Source organism: Orycteropus afer, unplaced genomic scaffold (genome assembly GCF_000298275.1).
Source record: "Orycteropus afer afer isolate SDZICR_OR568_19922 unplaced genomic scaffold, OryAfe1.0 scaffold00052, whole genome shotgun sequence".
In the NCBI taxonomy this organism is placed as follows: Eukaryota; Metazoa; Chordata; class Mammalia; order Tubulidentata; family Orycteropodidae; genus Orycteropus; species Orycteropus afer.
The window spans coordinates 6,224,047-6,247,503 of record NW_006921639.1 but is presented as its reverse complement, the minus strand read 5'-3'; the positions used below and the strand labels follow the sequence as shown (position 1 = coordinate 6,247,503).

The window sequence follows — 23,457 nt, the reverse complement described above, 5'->3', positions numbered from 1 at the left end:
GTGCCCAGCGCTGGCAGGTGTCATTCTGGAAAGTCCCATTTCTCAAGGCTGGGCTAGGTACCCAGACTTCAAGGCAGGCCTCCTGTGCAGCTTGCCCCTCAGGGCCCATCAAGATTCCTGGGAATATCGCTCTTAGGCAGATTTGCTCTAAACCAAAAGCTGCTTCAGGGTGGGTTACTTTAAAGCTCCTAAGTGTTCCCTCCACTTATTCCTCTATCTTTTGTGAATCTCAAACTTTGTTCAAAATGTTTCAGTACTCCAGGAAACCCTCCCGCACAGAGCAGGCCTGTGAGGCTTCATACTCAGTGCCAGCTCAGAGTGTTCATACCACTTAGCAACAGCACCTCAGGACTGATAGATGTTTTTTCTTGTTAGATACATGTTTTTTTTTTTTCCTCTGTTCTATTTATGCTTGTCCAATGCAACGTCTTACAAATAAATTTCTGTTGGCTGCATTAAGAATTGGCTGTCATAAAAAATAAAGTTCATTTAAAACATGTCTCCTTTCACATGTGGTGTTCAGTCACCCAAAAAACTCACACACATACTCCTCAGGGGGAGGGAGGAATTATGATTCCACCTGGACAAAATCCTCACCCCCCACCTACTGGAGGTATCCCCACTGCCCTTCAGCACACAGCCCTATGCAGAGCATACAGACAAGAGGACTAGGGCACTGCCACTACTCAGGTCAGCCTGTCAGCAGCCAGGAGACACAACCTGGCAAAGCTGTCACCAGGAGGATGGAGATGAAGAAGGATGACTCTATCATAGCCTTCCAGGGAGCCCCAACCCTACCAGTCTCCTCTCCTGCTCCCTGCAACTGCTTCCCTTGAGGCAGAGACCCCGACCTTAGGAATTCTGTGGATGCCTTTCACATCCTTGGTTAAATAGGCTGGGCTTTTGTTGTTGATGACTTTGGGTATTTGGCCATGACCATGGAACTTTAAGAGCTCCTGTTCAGGGATGACACCCACAGGACCACCTTACTCAAGGCTTCCAAACAAGGGACAGTCCTCAATCCCACAAGGTACCCTTGATGGATCTGGCATGTCAGGCTTACTCCTCAGATGAGCTCAGCAAAGACAGGGATTCCATGGGAGGCTGCACAGTTGATGAGAACCGAGCCTAGAAGGGTGGGGAGTGGCCCTGCTTAGAGTAAGGCCTATCTCCCTATTACCAGAACTTCACATCCTGCTGTGCTTCCTCCATCTTAAGTGGTTCCTTGAGCCCAAAGATCCTGACCACATCCTTACGGCATCAGGGCTGAATGCAGAAAGCACGGAAAATTAACATTTCTTCCCAGCCACCCCAAGAACTGGTTGAGACCTCAAGGGTGGGCATGGGAGGAGAGCCCCGAGTCAGGGAGGCGGAAGTTTCCTCCCATCCCTTCAAAGACTCAAGAGTTGAACTTCCTTCCTGAGCCTCGCAGTTTTCTTGGCTCTAAGAAGTCAGACTAGATAGCTATTCTTGATAGTGGGTGAGAGATAGGGATGTTGAAACTATTCAACTCTGTCAATGTAGCAGGGAAGCAGCCATAGACCAAATGTAAATAAAGGGGCATGGATATGTGCCAATAAAACTTCACAAGAGGTGGCTGCCTGAGAGCAGTAATTTGTCAGCTCCTAGGGGTAGGTCAGGGAGCTCTGGTAGCATAGTGCCTAAGGCACTTGACTGCTAACCAGAAGGCTGGTGGTTCAAACCCACCAGCCACTCCTCGGAAGGAAGATGGGGCAATCTACTTCCGTAGTGATACTGCCTCGGAAACCCAAGGAGGGGTCGCTATGAGTCGGGTCCGACTCGACGGCAAATAACAACAACAACAACAGGGGTAGGTCATGTGGTAGGCCTCCATCACTCTGTGGTCAGTGCCAAAGGGTAGAAAAGCCTGTGGGCAGCATCACCTCAAGCCTGCCTGTGACAAGACCCCATTTGGTGCCTATTCAGCTAAACTCAAAACTCACTGGGTCCCTAAGGTACCTCAGAGGCTCTTATCAAGCAGATACCCTTTTCACATTCTCTCTCAGAGTCCTCTCTCCAGCCTCACCTCCCTCACCACTCTCTAAAACCAATTAGCTGAGTTCTGGAACACTAGAAGCCTTGAGGGGGCATGCTCAGAGGTATCCCCCCTGCCCTTCAGCACACAGCCCTGTGCAGAGCATACAGACAAGAGGATTAGGGCACCGCCCCTACTCAGGACAGCCTGTCAGCAGCCAGGGGACACAACCTGGCAAAGCTGTCACCAGCAATCCTCCTGACTCCCTGGTCCTTACTCAGCTAGGCTATGGTTCAGTAAACTGTAATTATCTCATAGGTAAGCCTAGCTAAGCAGTCAACTGCCCAAGTCATTCTGCCCAGCACGCTCTGACCCATAGTCTGGCTCCTCTTGGAGTGGGAAGCACAAGGCAAGCCCAGATGGTTGAAGCAAACAGATCTGTGTGGACCACTGCCACAGCCATGGCCAGCATACCCTCTAAGCTTCCTCCTACCCACCATGGGGTTAGCCTTCCTCCCTGGCAGGGGAGGTGGGGGTAATCAGACATCTCCAGAGGTTACATTATTTTCTTTCCAAATGTGAAGCCAGAGAACCTATAGAAGGGGTGGTCAGAGCCACTGGAGTGTCCACCACTATGTCCAGTGTCCTTGCAGGAACACACTCTAGTGTAAACCTTTTTAAAGAAATGCTTTATTGCTGCAATTAGACACTCCCATATATAGCACAAACAGCCTGCCTGTACAGAGAATTATTCAAGTGGTAATACTGAGAAACAGTGACCATACACAAAAGGATACAAAACTAGACATTTAGATAACTAGAAACTTTCTAAGTTAAGAAAATTTACAAATGTCAAGTGCCTTTTAGAAACTACACCACACAAGCCAGTGTAAATTTGGTTTTTATTAGCAATCAACTTTCCATAAACATTGCATCTAAATAGGTAATAAGTGCACATGAACAATGACTTCCAAAATGAAAAGAAGTTCTTTTATTTCCCTATGTTTGAGTCTTTCCTTGGGCTAAATGCAAAAGCTGCATATTTCAAACTAAATTCAAATGTGCATTTGCATCAACAACGTTGTGGTTCTTTCCTTTCTCGAACCAGGGCTTGGGATGCTTATCAGACCACTCCCCAGTGGTCCTGTCCCCAGCTCCTGCAGCCTTCCCCCCAGGCAGCAGAGGCAGCTTCCAAACTTGCAAGGATTACACGAGGCTCTTGAACTGGCTCAGCTGCCTGGGGCCTATCCATCTATGCAGAGGTAGGTGCACTGGCAGGTTTGGGAACTAGGCCTGTATGATTGAGAAAAGTGGACTGGGACAAAAAAGGGAAGAGGTGGTAATGGTAAAGTCTTGCAGTACGAAAAGATCTTTCACAGGGTCCCCAGGAATTTCTTGCAATAAACTTGAGCACATGAAACCAAAGGACCACTAGCAAACAAAATCAGAAGCACTCTAATTCTGCTATGACTTAACGGGGAACAAAGGCCAAATGAAAAAGAGGCAGCTTACCTCTCCCCTTGCTGGGTCCACAAGCACCAGCCCTCCTGGCCCTAAGACCTGCAGACTGACTCCAGGTAATGGGTCAGCCAAGTGCCATCTGGGATGTGCACCTGTGCAAAGCAGTCCTCCCACTAAGGCCAAGTGCAAAAAGAGGAGGATCTGGGGAATAGACCAGAGGAAGGCCTGGCAGGTCTGCTCTATGATTAGACAGCAGTACTGCACAACATGCCAGGGCCTGGTAAAGTTACTCTAGTGGGTAAAATAGAGCTGAGACCAAGGGTGGGGAATGTTGGACCAGAGAAGCTCAACTACAGCCTGCAAAAAAAAAAAAAAAGAAAAAAGGGAAAGGCAGGGGTAGTTAGTGTGTTGTTTCAGCAGAGAAAACAAGGACATGGGAGGCACTACCTTTAAGCAGGGGGTTTAAGGAGCTTGGCCAGTGATGATGTGGTGTTCAGCCTTCCTGAAGAGTGAGAAGGCTTTGTGTAAGAATGTCTGAGCATGAGTGACAGATACTACAGTCACAGGTATAAAGGCACCTGTGCCATAAGATGGGTTCCAGCCACACTGTGCGGGTGGCCCAGGAGATCACTATCTAAGCACACCTCCTTCTATACAAGTGGCCTCTGTGTTTCCAAGCTCAGCACAGGGGATTTCCTGGGGGAAGAGGGCAGGAGAGATTCACAATTAAAAACTGAACTTGGATTTTCACCTGACCACTCACCCACTGTTAAAGCAAGACAGGGACAATATACAGAAGCATGGCTGTGCCTGGACAGTTCCTAAAGGGCATGGGCAAGACAGACCTGGGATTCTGCTCATGTGAGTGAAGGGCTTGTAACTGCCTGGCATCTCTGGGCTGAGAAGGGGCACAGGTAATTCTACTTTGAGGCACAGTGAACACGGCATGGGCTGGATGTAACCTGGGAGACAGAGGACAGGCTGACCTATTTTCAGGGGTCAGCCTGTGGCTGGACAGCATCTGTAAGGCCACAAGGAGGACAGGCAGAGCAGCTCCACAGACAGTGCAGAGCCAGGGTCCCACTGAGGCAGACACAGGGTGGGAGGGGACAGTATTGCCAGCCTGCCATCAGACCAACTGACCTCCTCTGGCCTTTCAAAAGGACTCGTAAGGCTTCCAATCTAAAATGCCAATGAGCCATCTTTTCCTGTGGAGAAGACAGAGATGGGTGCCTGGGGCTTGGCAAGACTGCAGGTGGGACCCCTGGCACCTCTTCCACAGTGTGGGGCGGGGGGCAGTGAGGACTGCCTGCCTGAAGAGCAGCCTCTGGGCCTGCTCAGATTCAGAAGCCACAAGTCCTGCTATCCTTGTTTCCTGGTGCTGCCTCTTACTTGCCTAAACTATAAAACTGAGTTTTTAAAAACAGAATTTTAAGCAGACTTTTTTAAGGGACAAAGGCTATTTGATGGTAGTGATTTGTGTGTGTAATCCCTGATGACAGAAAGGCCCATTAGCCAGCTGGGGCCCCGACAGGATCCCCTCTACTTAGTTTGGTTAAGGCAATGAAAGGAATTAGGCTGGGGGGAGTAGGTGACTGGGGAATGGCCAGGGACCAGGGCAGCTGGCTGTCTTACTTCTTGTCCTCCTCAAGAGCCAGTTCATCTACTTCTCTTTCCTGGGCAGTGACTTCACAATACCTGCCTGCCAGGCACACCTACAGAAGCTGGCCAAGGTGGGCAAGTGCACAGAAGCACCTGTGATGCACACCCCCCCAGATCAGGATGTGCACCCACACACTTCAGTGTAAATCTGGCACACACTGGCAAGATCTCTGTCTAAAGAAGTATTTTTAAAACATTCAGTTTTGTTTTAATTCCCTTCCTTCCCATTTAGATCTCAAAAAACCCTTTTTTCAGTGCCAAAAAGAAACAAACATAAACAAAGCAGGCCTATAAGGACTCTGTAAAATAGGTTTGAAACCACAGGAATTTTGCTCAAGTTGCCATGTGACATCCACTCATTCCCACGAAGCCTGGTCAGAAAATCTCTCAGGCTCGTCTATTGTTTATAATGACACATCTGTTTCACGGGCACAGAGGGGATGTTATATATATTACAATTTATAAGGCAAAAAGGGTTTTTCCGACTATAATGCAAAAGAGATAGTAAGGGAAAATTTCTAACTTAGACATTTTTTTTAGTTTCATTTGATGGACACTGGACACATATTACAAAATAAAGGCTTTCTTTTTTAAAGTGCTGTTTGCTCAGTGACTCACTTGCACCCCCTCTTCCCCCCAATGTAGACAGCACCTGGTCCTCTGCTTGTGAGAAACAGCAGAAGCAGCATCAGCAGAGGCACAGAGGCCACGGTCTGTGTTTGGGAGGCTGTCTCCATGTCACCTTCTGGGCTCTCTTTAGTGAGTATGGAAATTCTTTCTGGGTAGACATTCCTAAAGCCTTAGGCAGGGATGGCTGGTCTCCAGAAGAGGCTGATCCCCAGGGCCCAGGCACCAGCTTTCTCCTGTTCTTGCCTCAGCCCAAGAACATGACCTCTGCTTATGAACATAACCAGAACTCAGCCAGCCCCATCTCAGGTGTCACGGGGTATTCTACATTCTCCACCCACAGACATATTGGCAGAGAGGCAGCCAATGGGAGGGCTTTCCAGAAAGTTCATTAAAGAGGATTTGGAAAAAGAGAAGCCATTTAAAATATTCACCTGCCCAGTCTATACTATTATAAAAGGACTTAAGAAAAGGTACAGAATTGGCAGTAAACAATTTCCTTTAGCTCTTCATGATGTCTATGAAAGGCAAACCCTCCATAAAGTCAGACTTGAATGATGGCTGCTCCAGTGTCCTCAGGGTCTGTGCAACAAGAAGAGTTTGTTTCGGAATGACAGGGTCCAGGTCCATCTTTATTTTCAAAGTTGGACTCTGTTAGTGCAGATTTTTCAAAAATATTCTTTTTGCTAGTTTCTGGACAGTTCTGAACATAGATTACTCTATTATAAGCCTTAAGTCTCTTCCATAATTGTACATATACTTTGCACTGAACATACATAAAAAGAAGTCCTCCAGTGAAGCCAATAGCCACAACCACCAATTTAGTCCAAAATGGCCACTCAAGGATTCCTGGGAAAGAAAAATATGGTCAGCCTATCAGCAGATCTTGTTTAATATCTGACATCGATCAAATACACCTTTCTAAACTACCCATAAGCTGTGGATTCCTAACTTGTCAAATTTTGCTTCATCACAGGAGGCGTAGGAGACAATGTCTGTTTCCCCTCTTCCACTCGGTGGTTCTTAGAGACTCTCATATTCTAGCTGTTGGTCTCTTCTGACTATGTTTCAAAAACTACCACCACAGCCAAAGGAATATCCAGAAAGGACACTTGGTGCCTCCTAATGATGTCCCCTTCAGAAACCCAGACATTTAAGGTATGACCTGCGAAGCCATCCTGAATAAAGCTCCAACTTCATGATCCCAGGATGTGACCCCAGACTCTGGGCTAAGTTGATGTTCATCCAGACACATACCTGTTGCCTGCCCCTGCTTGATTTCCTCGGCAGTACGGTCAATGAGCACATACAAGGACCAGACCACACAGGTGATGGCAACGACATGAAAAGTGACCGAGCACATGATCTTCCTGCGTTCACTGGCAGTCATCTGCAGCTTCTCCCACTGGGAAGACAACAGAGCACAGCATGAGGCTCAGGCTCCCTGCAGATATGAGGCTAAGACAGGTCAGAGCACTGTACATGGGTAAGACGGCCTTCTTTCCCTCCACCCCCTCTTCCAAACTAGATGAATTCCCCAAACACTCAAAATCATTCTCTTGAAGCTATTTGGCTTCAATCAGGTACCAGGCACTGATATTCTGTTGGCAGCCAATTTTCTATGGAATGAAAAGAAGCTGGGATTGAGATGAGCCATGAACTATCACCAGCAATCTCTCTGTCTGCTTTTCCTTGCAAGCAGAAATTAAGAGGCCTGATAAAGGATTCTATGGAGTCAGTCCTGATGAAAATAAAAGGTTGGCCCCAGACCCAGTTGCCACACTGTAAGTCACTCTGACACCCTTCTTGGCATGGGTAAGGGTGAGAGGAGAATGATGAAGTCACAGCACACTAGCAGATGGGTCACACTACATTGTGAAAGTGAGCTCACTCTTTGGTCCTCTGCTACTTTGGCAGCAACAGCTTGGAATCGATGCTAAGAGTTTCTGGTACAAGCCGCCTCTGCCAGTCTCATCTCCTCTAGGAGCCCAATAATTTACTCCACATAGCCAGATTTTCTTTTTCATTTACTGGTTTCCGAATCAGAAGAAACACATAAAGGTAGAGAAAAAGAACAAAGTGTAAACACTCTGCATTTCCTTTGCCAATCCTAGTCACAACCTCTTTCCAGATGGTTCACTGCAGGGTGAATTGAAAATAGAGCCTCATGGATTATCTCTGTTGGTCAAAGAGCCACAGGACTCACTTGAAAGATTAACACAGAGTAAACAAACAAACAAACAAACAAACCCATTGCCATCCAGTTGATTCCAACTCTCGGGGCTTCCAAGGCTATAAATCTTTAAGGAAGTTGATTGGTTCATCTTCCTTCCATGGAGCAGGTTTGACCCACCCACCTTCTGGTTAGTAGCCAAATGCCCTACTCACTGTGCCACCACAGCATAGAGTAAGCACCTGATAAACTGTAAGGCTTTATCAGGCAAAACAATTTTAAAGCAGTTAGTGCCTACCTTCTCTAGCAGTCAGAATGCTTTCTGCTATGATTTTACAATAGCTTCATTTACCTTTCTACTTCAAATGTACAGTTCATGCTTCAGTCTTCCCTATTCCCGGAATTCCTGCTATTTTCCTAAGAAATACTCAGTTTACTCCTTTCATTCTCCCATCTTTTTGGTGTATTTTTTCTCCATAGACAATGTGCCCTCTAAACTCCTTCTACTTTGGCTCTAAATCCTACTGATCCTTCAAGAACTGCTTCAAAACCTTACCATCCTATGACGCTACCCCACTTCCCTGGCACTCTGGTGCACCAGGATCACTTCCTTCTCTGAATGCCTCATGTGCTCCACCACCACAACACCTGGCACTGCCATCATCCTGTACTGTTAACCTGATTCTGTGATTCACTTTGCAATTTACACATTAAGCTTTTGATATAGGAACATGTTTTCTATTCTTCCAAATAGAACCTTACATGCTAGGTACACAGAGAGAAAGTTACTGAGAAGACAATATTTAGACAGCAAGTGAGTGTCACTGACAAAGCTGCTCTCACATGACAGCTATGTATATAGGGTCTGAAGAGAGCGGGGTTTCATGCCATGCTTGTGGTTTCTTTCTGTTCCCCATCCCACCCTCTCATCAAATAAACACTCATCATGGGTACATACAAATAAAATAAGCATATTTCCCATATGCTTCACTGTACTAAGTGCTGGCAATCTCTAGTATTGAGAGGGAGCATACTAAAAAAACTCACTGCAGTCCAGTCAATTAGACTCATAGTGACCCCTCCTTGGGTTTCTGAGGCAGTTATCTTTATGGAAGTAGATTGCCCGATCTTCCTTCTGAGGAGTGGCTGGTGGGTTTGAACTGCCAGCCTTCTGGTTAGCAGTCAAATGCCTTAGGCACTACAACACCAGAGCTCCCAAGAGGCAGCATACAATGAACAATTAATATAAAAAAAATAAAATGTTAAATTAAAGATGTCACAAAACAGTCTGGGGTCAAGGCCCAAAGGACTGGCAGACATACTAGCAGTTTCAGTGTGAAGGAAAAAGAAAACACCACAACTGAATGGTTGGAAAAGAGCTTCTTCCTAGGGGGGACTTGGAACTCAGCACAGCACAGAGCAACAACCTCGACAATGTTGATTGTACACACCAGCCCCTACTTCTTAAAGAAATGAATATTAGGGCTTCACCAGGTCCCCGATGCTAACTCTTCTGGGGCCATTCATGTCAGGAAGGGTGAAAGCCCCACCAAGGAATGTCTTCCCACATACTTTTCGCAAAGGCTTCAGCTTGGTCTCCATGATGAACTCGTACTTGCAGAGCTCGCAGCACCGCGTGTCAGAGCTCTTGATCCACTGCTGCAAGCAGGCCTGATGCACGAAGTGCAGGCTCCCGGTGCAGTGGCAAGGAGTGATCAGGGGGCTCTCGTCGTCACCCTCACAGTGGCAGATCCTATGTCGGGGAGAAAACTTGTTATGAGGAGAACAGTACTACCAGGGGGAAGATGACGATTCAGTGCAAAGTCAATCTCCCCAAAAGAAATTTTCAGAAACACATACCACAAGTGACTACAAGCACAAAAGCAAATACAAATGAGGACAAATGCTACTAACTAAACATTTCTAGCTTACTGCACCAACATGGAAAGTCTGGAGGGCATTTGGCAACAGAGAGGAAAAAAATGATATAAGAAATGACAAAGTAGTCATTTTTGGTAAGAGTTAACTGCAGAAAAATGAATTTAAGGCAACATGGAAGCATTTTCCAAAACTATCATGTTAAAAAAAAATAGAGAAAAATTTAAAAATAAAATAAAACTAGCACCCAACCTTTCAATAATACCAGAGTGACTTAAAAAGATGATGAAACTTAATTTTTAACTGTAATCACTGACCTCATCTTCACACACAGCACAACTACACATCTGTCCTTTCCTGGGAGGAGACAGGGAAACCACAGCATCTCTCCTGGACCTAAACTCACATTACAAGGTGCTGCAATGTCATCTTTTTCCATAGCAGTTAAGTGGAAATTAATTTAAAACCATTATTTCCAAGGGCAGATGCAGGAGGATATAGCAACTAACCTCAAAGAATTTAATAGGCTTTTGAGAAACAAAAGGGTATTTTCTGGCTGCTGAAAAACAGGTAAGGACCCCAAGTTCTGAAAGGAGCTCAACCTAGCCTGGCCAGGCTCTCAGATGGCTTCTTTCTTTCTTCAGGGTTTCTGAACCAATCATGAGAAATGGTGACAGCTGGCACTGAGGAGAGGATGACTGAGGAAAGGTGAGAATGGGAAAGGCATAAGAGTGATGACAAAAAGTGGATTCTGAAAGATTTTGAAGGCCAGAAAAGGATGTTGCACAAGGGTAGAAAATCATGGACAAAAGAGCTAAGATCTGGGTTGAGGTGACTGCATTCATGCCAAAAGGCAGGCAGGAGCTTCTGGAGAATGCCTGCTTCACATGCCTGCCCCATTATAGGAGGAACAAAGTGTAAAATGAGGCTGGGGGGGGGGGCAAGAAAGTGCTTAAAGTCTGGACAATCAAGCTGGAAAGCTAGGGATACTAGTTTCTCTCTTACAATTTTCGTATGCAAAGCCCACTCAATTTTAGTGGAAGAGAGTCAGCTTGGTCTTTAATATGTGTAGCTTCTTCTTCTTTTTTAAATCATCAGTGAAACTATCTTAGACCTCATGTCCTAAATACTAGCTTTTCAAATTATCTCAAAACTCCACTCTCCTGGAGAAAACTATTAACCCACAATTGCCTATTGCTTCACTTTCCTGGAACTTCACATATTAAAGCAAGCTGAGAGAGACTACAGAGGTGCTGGAAGCAGAGATGGCCAGAATGGTGTCTTGGCACACCAACCTGCAGGTGTCCCCTGATATGGACACAGGAGATATGGGAGGACGCTTTTCTGAGAGGGGAGAAGGGCAGTCCAGGTCGCTGTCCTTTTCAACTGAGCAGAGGGGTGCCCGTAGGACCCTGCTCTTCAGCTCTGTGGAAGCACTGTCCTCAAAGACGTCGTCATCTCCCATGTCATCAGAGCAGAAGCCCGTGCTCCCACCCAGCCCAACGGAGGACTTGGCCATGTGCAGGTGGGCAGCGCAGCCCTCCAGCTCGTGGAGTCTATGCAGGCTGCTGGCACTTGGGCCGAGTGGAAAGAGGTACCGCAGCAGTCGCCTGCTCCTGGACAGGGTCTCACCATCTGCTTTCTCTTCCAAAAGTGGGATGTGGATGTTCCCCTTGCCGGCTTCCAACTCCGACACAGTTGAATGATTGGCAGAAAGGGATGAAACACAAGAGTATTTGGAATTGCCAAGAGGTTTTCGATTCAGTATTCTTTTTTCTTTATGATGGAACCTGTTAATTCTGAGACAGGGCTCTTGAGAGAGTACCAACCTTCCTTCAGAACAAGTTCTTTCCACATAGCCAAAACTTCCCACGGTGTCCTGGGCCTTTTCACCCATATCATTTAAGGATTTTGAGAACTTGAGTGTTCTTCTGGCTTTGGTATTCTTAGCAAGCTTCAAGGCCTGGACCCATTCTGAACCATAAGAGTTTCTCTTTGACGCCTGTGATGTGTCCTTATGAATAACTGTCACAGTGAGCCCTGGTGTCAGAGAACTCTGGTATGAAGGAGCTTTCAAGACAACAGCAGATTGCATGGGACTGTGGTGACAACACTCAGAAAGCACTGCACTGGAACTGCATGCAGAACAGTGGGATAAAGCACAGGAAGTGAGAACAATTTTAAAGAGAACAGACATCAAAGTGAAGAAATGAGACTAGTGTGGTAACTTAGCAAACAGCACATATAATTGGGGCTAACAGTTTAAAGACATGTTGATCAAGCAAATAGAAAATCAGAGAGCCGCCAGATGCCAGTGCTTATTTCTGGATGCACCGTGACGACAGCCTCTGAAGTGGAGGTTACCTGCAGATGTCTTGACTTGATGGGGTGGCAGAGGTACGGGAGAAGGCGGACACTGGAGCTGATGCCACCAATGGGGGACTCCCAGCCTGCAATGACACAGTTCCAGTTAGTGTTTGGAAGGCACCCAGAACTGTTATTGTTCTTAACTGTTACTTCTTAACACTTCACAAGTAACATGCATCTGCTGAGTATAGGTCCCTACAAGTTTAGGCAAAACAAATCAAACACCACTCTCTCCTTCTCATATGTGGGTTGAAGAAACTGGGCCAAGGAATCTTTGCAATGGTGGAACCCCAGTAACTAGGTTCATTTCCTACAGCATCTAAATTTAATTAATTTGTAGACAGTAAAAAAGTAGGTACTATAAGGTATTGTGTGTGTGTACATACACACACACATATATAAAACCTGCTTTATATAAGGTATTGTAAGGAACGCTGGTGGTCAGACTGCTGACCAGAAGGCTGCCAGTTCAAACCCACCAGCCACTCCTCAGAAGGAAGGTTGAGCAATCTACTTCTGTAGTTATACCACCTTGTAAACCCAAGGAGGGGTCGCTATGAGTTGGATCTGACTCGACGGCAGTGAGTTTTTTTTTTTTCCATAAGGTATTGTAGCTACCCCAGTTGGTGGTCAGACTGCTGACCAGAAGGCTGCCAGTTCAAACCCACCAGCCACTCCTCAGAAGGAAGGTTGAGCAATCTACTTCTGTAGTTATACCACCTTGTAAACCCAAGGAGGGGTCGCTATGAGTTGGATCTGACTCGACGGCAGTGAGTTTTTTTTTTTTCCATAAGGTATTGTAGCTACCCCAGTTCACTCATACCTAGTTTCCCAGGCAACCCTGATCAGGCTAGCAGAGCCAGAGAGCTTCTCTCTCACCTCACAGCCTTGCAAAGGCCATGCTCTGCTCCACAGGGCTTTGCTTATCCCTGTCAGAGCTCTCTGCACAGGGGGCTGGCTACTTGACATAGGATCACAGAGCCACAGACACTCTCAAGATGTCTAGTCTAGAGATTCTGAATGCAAATAACAATCCAGAAAACTTAAAGAATCAAGCAGCTTGCAAGAGCACTTAAGTTTCAAAGAAAATATAGCAAGAGATCCTGAGATAGGGTAGGGCCTATGAAGGGTTATGAACAAGCTAAATTAGAGAAAAGTCGAGGAGAGTGAGGAAGCTACTGCAGTGGGAAGCGCAGTGAGTGACAATAACCAGGGACACAGAGGGAAGCTGACGTCTGCAATTAGCAGAGCTTCGATGCAAAACCACCACTAGAGGGCGCCCCAGCTTCCCACTGCAGCCTCTGTGAGGCTTCATCAAGACTGATTCTTTTGTTTCCTTGGCCTGAGTATGCACATAAAATGCCTCCTTCCTCCTTAGAAGAGTTAGCCTGGGGAAGGTGGAAAGGCTCTGTGAGCTCTCTCTTGATAAGACTCAGAGAACTTTTTTAATATGGCTATTACCAAGAGGGAGCCCAGAGAGCCTTCCCACCTTCCCCACACTGGCTCAAATGGGCCTGGGTCACCTCCTGGATGCAGATGGAGTCCCATCCTGGTCCTCAATTCCCCTGGCTAAGGCCTACCCTACCCATTCTTGCTGAGTCTCACCACTACGGCTCATGCATCCTCATTCTCCCAGCTACAGAATGGTTGAAACCACTCAGCCAACCAAAAAATCCACCCCACTGACCAGAAGGGCCTGCTTACCCCACAACAAAAGCAAGTGCCTGGAGAGAGCCAGGAATGGCTAGTCAGCTGGGGTGTTCACTGGATGCATTGTTGCTGATTCTTAGCAGAGAGAGTATCATTTCAAACCCAACTCTACCTAAAGAAGCTTGATCCAAGGATTTACTTCCCATCAAGCTGTATGCTAAAATCAAGTAGCACCTCTCAATTACCCTATCTTTTAAGTCACCAAAGCATCCACATTCATTTTATAACTGAATGTGCATATGAACATTGGGTATGTTTTCTTTAAAGATGTTACTGATAAAAGTTCTTACGAATCTAGGGTTGAAAGAGCCATCCTCCTGTTCTGTCTCCCAGCAGCCCCCATTCCTGGATGCCATCACTAGTTCTTCTGACTCCAAATCTAGTACAAACCCCGCTTTTTTGACCTCCCAAAATAAGCCTATAGGCCCTTTGGTATCAGGAAGCTGATTGAAGGTAAACACAATTTAAAAGCAGGAACAACAATAAAACAGCTGCTGCCAACTCCACTCCAATTCATGGCAACCCAATGAGTATCAGAACTACGCTCCACAGAGTCATCAATAGCTGAATTCTCTGAAGTATATCACTGGGGCTTTCCTTCAAGGCACCTCTGGGTAGACTTGAACCTCCAACCTGTCACATAAAGTCCCCAAACTCCTACCATCTCCTGTTCTCTGACAATTAGTCCTAATAACATTCTAAGACTGAAAGCTTTCTTGAACTTCTGTTCTGTTCTTTCACTTCTGAAGGTGACCATCTTGCCCCATTTCGTAGCCTTTTCTGAAGATTCCTTCAAAGGGCTCATTCCTTAAGAAGCCCCTCTTCTAATCCTTGGGTTGGATAAAAATACCCAAACAGCCAGGGCTGCATGTAATGCTACTGATCTCAAGGACTGGAGAGTGGCCCTTTTTGAGTGTGTCCAGCCAAGGTAGGAACCAGAATCATTTGCTCCCCTGGGGTCTTTTCTCCTGTGCCACACAAAGCAAACACACCTAAACTACAGGGGGAACAAAACTCTTGTCACTCAGTTGACTCTCTGGGCATTACTTCTAAGAAAACAGTTCCAATTTGTTACAGTTGATAGTGGGTTACACCAAAAATTACTACTAAATTACACACACCCATGTGAACTCACCCAGTGGCACCAGGGGAGAAAGACCTGGCAATCTGCTCCCATAAAGATTACAGCCAACAAAGCCTTATGCGGAAGCTCTCTTCTGTCATATGGGGTCACCATGAGTCAGAATCAACTCAATAGCACATAACAATGTGATTCACTAGAATTTAAATTATTTTACAAATGAGGATGAAGACGCAAATATAATTATGAAATAGCTCTCAGACAGAAATTTAAACAAGCAGAAAGGAGAAGAGCATTTCTCCCTCTCTGGAAGAATTCCTGCCATGTTGAACTCACTGGACCAGTGTTCGTTGTTGCCATTTCCTGTTAATTCAAAGGAACTCTGAAACCTGATCTGAGGGATCACAGATTTCCCAGGGCCCACAGGACTGTGGATCTGGTTCTTGGAAAGTCTATGGCAATGAAGGAAGGGTCCATGGAGCTCACCCTTGTGTACCATGATCCCTGTGTATTAGACCCCAGAGATTCCCTGCCACAAGTACAGTACCCTGGCTGTAGGAAAGAAACTCACTTTCTGCAGTGAAATGGTTGATGTGGCCCTTCTAGCCACTGTCCTCCATTCTGTGATGTATTACAAATCCTATTATCCATGCCTGTTTGGGGTGGTGTGGTAGTTAAGGTCGGGTGTCAACCTGGCTGGGCAGCTGGTAGTAACTGTTCCCTATGATGACTGGCAATCGATTCTGTGATGGGATTTGCCTTGAGCTGTTGATTGTTAAAGCCATCCACTTGGGTTATTTCTGTCAGAGCAACACAGGTGGAATGTATCTTGAGTCCTGCCTTGCTGGCGGGTATAATTCAAATCACCACCCTTAGATTCCTTGAGGATATACCTACGAATCTCCTGGGAAGGTTCACCCTCCTCTTGCTCCGGTTCTGTGTTTTGGCTCATCCTCATCTCACCCCTGGATTTGGGACAGCAGCCGTTATCTGATCTGCTGATCGAGGTTCATCAAACCCTGAGAATTGGGAGGATCCTTCAGACCCACTCACAGACCTGGGACTCACCAGCCTGCCAGCCTCCACCACTATGTGAGATGATCCCTTGGGTGTCTGTGAGTTCTGTGAGGCATTTACAGCGAAATACAGAACCCTAAGATGGGGGAAAGTACTGGGAGGAGGAGGAGTTAATGTCTGAAATGATGGGAGTGGCACGGTAGTTCGGACATTTGGGACATCTTTAACCTCCGCCTCATGGGGACCGGCCTTGTGCTGATCTTTCTGAGAGACTGTTCAAGCACTTCCCCTCTGCCAAAGTTGCGTTTCACCTGAACCCTATGATCCTGGAAAAGAGTCAAGGTTAAGAAATCCTCTTACTCTTTGTATTGAAAATGCCATATTGCAAAGAACCATCCTTCCCCATATGTCCTAGATAAGACTCACAGATGCCATGGCAAGTCTAGATACAGATGCTCCAAATTCCCATTTGTCTCACAAATGATTAGCTGAACTGCTTGGCCCCCTTTTTATGCTGGCCTCATTGTAAAATATCCTCTAATCTACTAGTTGATCAGTCTATCCTTTCACCCCACTTCTCCACACTCTATTCTTTTTTCCTCTGTAAAAGAAAACTCCCTTTTTGTCTAATCCTTGAGACGTCTGCAGATATTACAGTCAGAGTGGTCTCTCTGTTGAATAGTTCCCTTTGCTCTATGGCAATGGTACCATTTCCCATACCTTGCAATAATCCTTTTGAAAAAGTCTCTCCTTACTCAGCCCAGATTTGCTTATTTGACACCTCACTATTCTCTTTCCAAAAACTAAACCAAACTCACTGCCATGGAGTTAGATCTGACTCATAGTGACCCCTCTTTGGGTTTCTGAGGCAATCATTATGGAATTAGACTGCCCAATCTTCTTTCCGAGGAGGAGCTGGTGGGTTTGAACCTCCAGCCTTCTGGTTAGCAGTCAGATGCCTTAGGCACTATGCCACCAGAGCTTCCACTCTTCTCTTAGTGTCTTGGAAATTGGAAAATTATTTGCTGAGAGTCAAATTATTAACATGACAGAACTTAAAGGGCTCAATCTCAGATACAACATCAAGGGTTATCACTTAAACACAGGGCCCTTCCCTTCCATTCTCTGTTCAGAATCTATAGGCAAGGTGCAAGATATATCCTGGAGGCCATAGACTGGTAACTGTGTGTACTCTAGAGAAGGAGGAGTTGTCACTCCCCTCCCCAACTAACCCTGGAAGGAAGGAAGGCAGAAATGTCCACCTATAGTCATGAGGTCATCTCTTCTTCTTCTTCTTCTTCTTCTATGTCACTGGTCAAGAAATCTCACACTGAGGTAAGAAAAGAAAGCCACCTCCCATGCAAGGGATGGAAATGTGGACTGCTTACCCAGAAGTCAAAGGGACTTGCTGAATTATCTCCTCCCTCTCAAATCTAGTAAGGACATGCCCCTCGTGAAATCACATGCACTCTCCTATATTCTTAAGGGAAAGGCAACCACCGTGGAAGAACATGGGTCTTGTCTGGAAAATGAGACCCTCCCAGGACTAGCGTCCTGAGAAAAGGCAAGTCTCAGATGGGAAGCTGACATCAAAACAAAGTGGCCTGTCACTCCTGTTCTGACCCTTAAGTAATCCACGTCAAAAGGAGTGCTCTGGGGAGGTGGAAGGTAACAATTACAAATACACACCCATTATAGGAGGCAAGGCCTGAAGGCAGGAGGGAAGAGGCCCCATGGCAGAGCAAAGCCTGCATCAAGGAAGCAGCATTCCCCAGCCAGACTGTGTACACAACACAACCTGGGTTTATTTCCCACTCGATTCCCTGACCAGCTAAATCACAGAGGACTTGCAGACAGGCCTGTGTTCATAATTGCACCTTTGTTAAGGCCTGCATGATAGTGGCAACAGTCCCAAGAGAACGGGAATTGTGACAGGGCTGGGGAGATTCCCTGGCTTCATTTTATTAAGAAAACAGTAACAGTTCAACATCCTGCCTATGTTCTTGCCCTCATGAATCAACATCATGAAAAGTGTCCAAGCTGCAACACACACTTTTGTTGCTGCTGTTTTTCCAATGACTGAAAAAAAATCCTGCTTCTTATTAGAAGTCTTCAAGATTTCAAGTAAATTTTTAAAATCCACCTACTATTATGAGTCAGGGCTGACTTGACGGCACATAACAACAACAACAACAACAACAACTATTATTTTACATCTAATAGTGAGATAGGGCTCCTGTTTAAAGCATTTGAGAACAAACCTCAACAATTGACTTATCTTTGTTGTCTACTTCTTAAATCCATCAATTCACCACTGAGGATTTAAGAGAAAGTCTTGGATTAAAAACAGCAGCAAGAAAAGAATGAAGCTGATAGTTTCAAACACTGCTCCATAGCCCAAAGCCCTGACACTGCAGGTAGGCCACAGGACTAACGTGCTTTCTTAAAGGGCTTGGCAGCACCTGACTTCACTGGACAATTACATCCCTGACGGACCCAGTTGAGACCAGCCCATTCTCTGGTTCTTCCTGAAAGCAGCTGGCAGTCAAGTGACAGTGGGAAGCTGCATAGAGGACATTCCTTTCCACAAGATCAGACCATACGGTTACTGATAAAGGTAGTAAATGTTCATAAAGAGATGCAGTTAATTAAAAAATCAAATATAACTAGAAAATCTTAAGCCCTTCCTGTTCCTGAAGTTCCCTGTTGATTCTCAAACAAGAGACTTTTAAGTTGGATCATGAGAAGAAATGCAAATCAATCTTACTACAAAAAATGTTCTTAAAATTCCCCTTTAAAGATGTAATCAATTGTATCAAAATAAACTTTTGGATAGTATCCATGCCTCAATCCCTGTTGATTTTATTTCTTAGGGAGGAAATTATCTCAGACAATTTGCTTTGCTGCTAAAGTTGGCTTAAAAGCCGTCTTTACCATCAGACTCGCCATTTAAATGATTAGCAAAGTTCCCAAAGAAATACAGGGGGAAAGAAAATGTCCTGTATATATCTCCTTGGCAGAAAGTGGCATCCCCGCCCCCCTTCTCTGTTTCCTTCTGAGACCCTGCCATTGGAATGGCTGCCACATTATCAAGTGGATTTCTCTGTTCCTGGTGTTGCTGCATACACCAGCCTTGCCTTCCCTAGTTCCTTCACCTGGGTTACTTTCCCTTCTACCCCTTTTCATTTATCAGAAAAGCTACTTTTAAATACTTGGGGGCCACACACCCCTAGAAAAAGTGAATTTGTCCATTTGATTTATGTCAACAGGATGGGATCACAAGAAATGGTCTGACTCTATTTGTTTTTAAGACAGGAGAAATTTGAGGAGGAACTGGTTAAAGGCAAAAAAAGGTAAAAAGGGCTCATGTTTACAAATGATGTCAAATTAGAATATATAAAATCAATGACCCACTAGAAAAATGGGTAAGTCCAAATGTTTCTTAAAACATGAAAAATGTTTCACCTTTCTCAAATGAGAAATACAAATTAAAACTGTAATATTATCAGCAAACTTTTTTCTAAAAATCAAATAACTTGTGTTGGCAAAAGTATAGGGTAACAAGCATGCTTACACATTGCTAGTGGGAAAGCAAACTGGTAAACCTCCCTAAGATGACAATTTGGCCACTTCTCTCCAAATTACAAATGTACATGCTTTGTGCCAGCAATTTTCCTTTTAGGAATCCATCCTCACAGGTGTGCACAAAGACATTTGTTCAGCACTGACTGTGACAACAAAGGGTTGGCATCTCCCTACACCCATCAGCTGGGGACCAACTGAGTCAATACTGGTACATCTCTATAACAGACTACCAGGCAGCCACTAATGAGAAGGGAAACACTATGTCCACAAATTGCAAAGAGAAGCCGTTTTAAATTGGTACTTCGAGGCCTCTCAAAGACAGAAAAACAGTATCTTTGCAAGATATTGTTTTTAAATTGACTAAACAGAATAAAGAATTGCAGAATACAGTTTCTGAAGTAACTGAACAAAATAAGGAAGTACATCCACCACTGCACTGCAGTTCCCTGCTGTTCCTCCGGTGGCTTCTCTGTATCCTCCTCTCCACCTTATCCTCTTGAAACACCGAACTTCGTTCTCCCTGGAAAGTCTGCTAAAGATTCAAAGCCAGAGAATCCAAAACCAGAGTGTTCAAAACCCATTCCTGAAATGCCTTTTAAGATTCGCCGTGAAGAATCTGGAGTGGCTTCAGAGAAAAGCTGAAGAACCCTATTATTTCTTTTACTCCCTGGACTCGCATAGAATTACAAAGCATTGTTAAAGATTTTCCAAAATTACACGAGGATCTTTACAAAATTTGTTAAAGAATTTATACTCCTAATTGAAGCTTATCAGCTGGGGTGCTTGATTTGTATCTATTAGTCCTTTGCTGGCCCTGCAAAAGTCAAATTATGGTTAAAATGATAAAAGATAATTTAGCCTTAAAACCAAACCAAACTCACTGTTAAGTCAATTCCAACTCACAGCGCCTCCTCTCCTTGGGTTTCCGAGGCAGTACCTCTAACGGAAGTAGATTGCCTACTCTTCCTTCCAAGGAGTTGGTGGGTTTGAACTTCAAACCTTCTGGTTAGCAGTCAAATACATTAGGCACTACACTACCAGAGCTCCTAATTTAGCCTTAGATACAGGCAAAAGAGCTGAAATCCTACTCACAGAAGCTCAAGATCCAAAGCCAAAACCTACTGCCAATGTGTCACAGTGACCCTCTTTAGGACAGAGCAGAACTTCCCCGTAGGGGTTCCAAGGCTGTAAATCTTTACAGAAACAGATTGCTTCATTTTCCTCCTGTAGTGTGGCTGGTGGGCTTGAACTACTCCTGGTTAGCAGCCTTAACCAATGCACCACCAGAACTCCATAAGCTCAAGATCATACAACAACAAAAATAACCTTACTGCCACTGAATCAAATCTAACTCAGCAATCTTTAAGGCCTTTCCTCAGTAACTGATTGGACAAAAATCAATTCTTGCATATAAAATAAGGATAAAAGTATATATGATTATCAAGACTAATTACTCCAGACATTTTTAGAATATTCTGGGTTAGATCCTTTAGATGATGGAATGTTGGGGGCCTTTACTGCAGTATTTATAACTGGCCTCAAGCCTGAAATTTCAGCCTTAGTTAAAAGATACCGTTTAGATTGAAAGGCTGCTCCCACTGCCAAAAGGAGCCTCTTTTGTAGCAAAGAGGATCCTCAAACCTAGCTGGGGACACCAAAAATTCTTTGCAGTGATTGGGGAACTCATTTTATTGGACAGGTTACTCAAGAATTATACTGAATCTTCCTCAAGTACGAAAGATTGCACTGTCCTTATTATCGTCAGTTCTTTGGACTTGAAAGAACAAATAAAAGCAATCCAACTTGCTAATAAACTTTCTGAATCTTGACATTTATCTTGAACTAAAGTTGTTCCTTTTGTCTTTTTAAATTTAAGAATTACTCCTTTTGGACCTCATAAACTTACTCCTTATGAAATAATTACTGGAAGTCCTATGATCCTTCCCTACATCTCCTCTACTGACGCTGCCTTACTACAACTTGAATTACTGGAATACTGTCAATCTCCAGTGCAATACTCTATGAAATATTCTTCTAAAATCAAAGCACCATTCAAGGAACACAAGCCTCTCCTCCTTTACTTAATATTATCCCAGGAGACTGTTTATTGAAAGAGGTACCAACAAAAAAATTCCCTAAGTAACCCTATGCATTAATCCCCCTAATTAACCCTTGGATTCGAGCTCTGGTAGCATAGTGCCTAAGGCACTTGACTGCTAACCAGAAGGCTGGCGGTTCAAACCCACCAGCCACTCCTCGGAAGGAAGGTTGGGCATTCCTACTTCCGTAGTGATACTGCCTCGGAAACCCAAGGAGGGGTCGCTATGAGTCGGGGCCGACTCGATGGCAAATAACAACAACAAAGAAAGCTAAAGTACCTATCTGAACTTGTCAGCCAAATAGAGATTTGAAACTCAGAGAGAAAGTGCCCTAGCAGTCAGAAGCAGATGACTTCAAAAGCAAGCAGCTAATTCCAAGAAACACAGAACAAGATTACATGCCAGCTGCTAAAATTTTTGGACTCTGTGTCTTAATTACTGGTATTTTAATAGTTTTGGCTCTCTATACACTTGTGGAATTATTTCTTAGTAGCGTTGGTGATCACTGAATACCTTTAACCCTCACCCAGTAAGTTAAACCTTTTATTCCTTATGCCAGAAACTGAAATTGTTTATACTTTGCTTTAATACTTACAGCTTTTAAAATGAGCTTTATTTTACTAAGTTGAGTTCATCTCCCAGTAACTTACCAACAGAAGAATGTGTTGTTGTTGTTGTTGTTTAATTGTGATTTAGGTAAAAGTTTACAGAGCAAATTCATTTTCCATACAACAGTTTATACACATTTTGTTTCATGACATTGACTGCAATTCCCCACAATGCAACAGTTTTCTTCCCACTTCCTCCCTGTGTCCTTTCCCTTCTGAGCTATCTCCCTGTACAAATGCTGCCTTTCTGATCTCCCATTGTTTATCATTCTAAGGAGTGTACCTACCTGGTATAAATGTTCACCTTATATGCCTATTGTTTGGCTGGAAGCCCCAGGAGTGAGTTCAATTCCAGGACTGAAGAGAGACTAGGGGCCACAGTCTCAGGGTTTCACCAGTCTCTATGAGACCAGTAAGCCTGGTCTTTTTTTTTTATGCTTTTGAGTTTTGTTCCACATTTTTCTCCCACTCTATACAGGATCTCCTATTCTGATCCCTTTCTAAGTGGTTGACAGTAAGAGCCAGGCACTATTTAATTCTTCTGGTTTCAGGGTCAGTAGTCTAAAGTCTGCATGATCTACTAGTCCCTTGAACTATTTCCATGTGTTTTTGATTTCCTTCATTCCTCTTTGCTCCAGACAAGGAAAGACCAATTGGTGCATCTTAGATGGCCACTTGCAAGCTTTTAAGACCCCAGTTGCTACTCACCTGAGTAGGATGTAGCACAATGTTTTAGTGTAGTCTGTTACATCAATTGAACTTGATGTCCCCATGCACCACGGCCCTGAAGCCCATGGATCCAGTGACTCATTCCCTTTGAGTGTTTGGCTGTAGCCAAGAAGTTGTCATCACTTTGACCCATTAGCTCTGTTATATATATGGACATTCTTATACCACATGCAAATACATATGTAGAGATATTGTCTGCCAAACTTGTATTTGGTGATGGGTATATTCCTTTTGTTCAGACATAACTGCTCATTTAGTCTGTCTACCTATGTGCCCACTTATAGATTAATGTTTGTTACTACTGGTAACGGGAGCTCTGGTAGCATAGTGGCTAAGGCACTTGACTGCTAACCAGAAGGCTGGCGGCGGTTCAAATCCACAAGCCACTCCTCGGAAGGAAGATGGGGCAATCTACTTCCATAGTGATGTTGTTGTTTGCCATCGAGTCGGCCCCGACTCATAGC

At 44.7% G+C, this 23,457-nt stretch overlaps 1 protein-coding gene across 1 annotated transcript in view; it reads right to left on the bottom strand.

Annotated features, from left to right (window-relative positions):
• Window positions 1-6,290: 6,290 nt before the first annotated feature.
• Window positions 6,291-23,457, bottom strand: part of MARCHF8 (membrane associated ring-CH-type finger 8) — a 217,483-nt gene continuing 200,316 nt past the window's right edge. The window contains exons 3-7 of the mRNA XM_007938689.1: window positions 12,162-12,247; window positions 11,093-11,932; window positions 9,492-9,672; window positions 7,004-7,151; window positions 6,291-6,595 (exon numbers count right to left, since the gene is read on the bottom strand). Coding sequence (XP_007936880.1) covers window positions 6,291-6,595; window positions 7,004-7,151; window positions 9,492-9,672; window positions 11,093-11,932; window positions 12,162-12,247 — 1,560 coding nt within the window. The remainder of the gene's footprint in view (window positions 6,596-7,003; window positions 7,152-9,491; window positions 9,673-11,092; window positions 11,933-12,161; window positions 12,248-23,457) is intronic.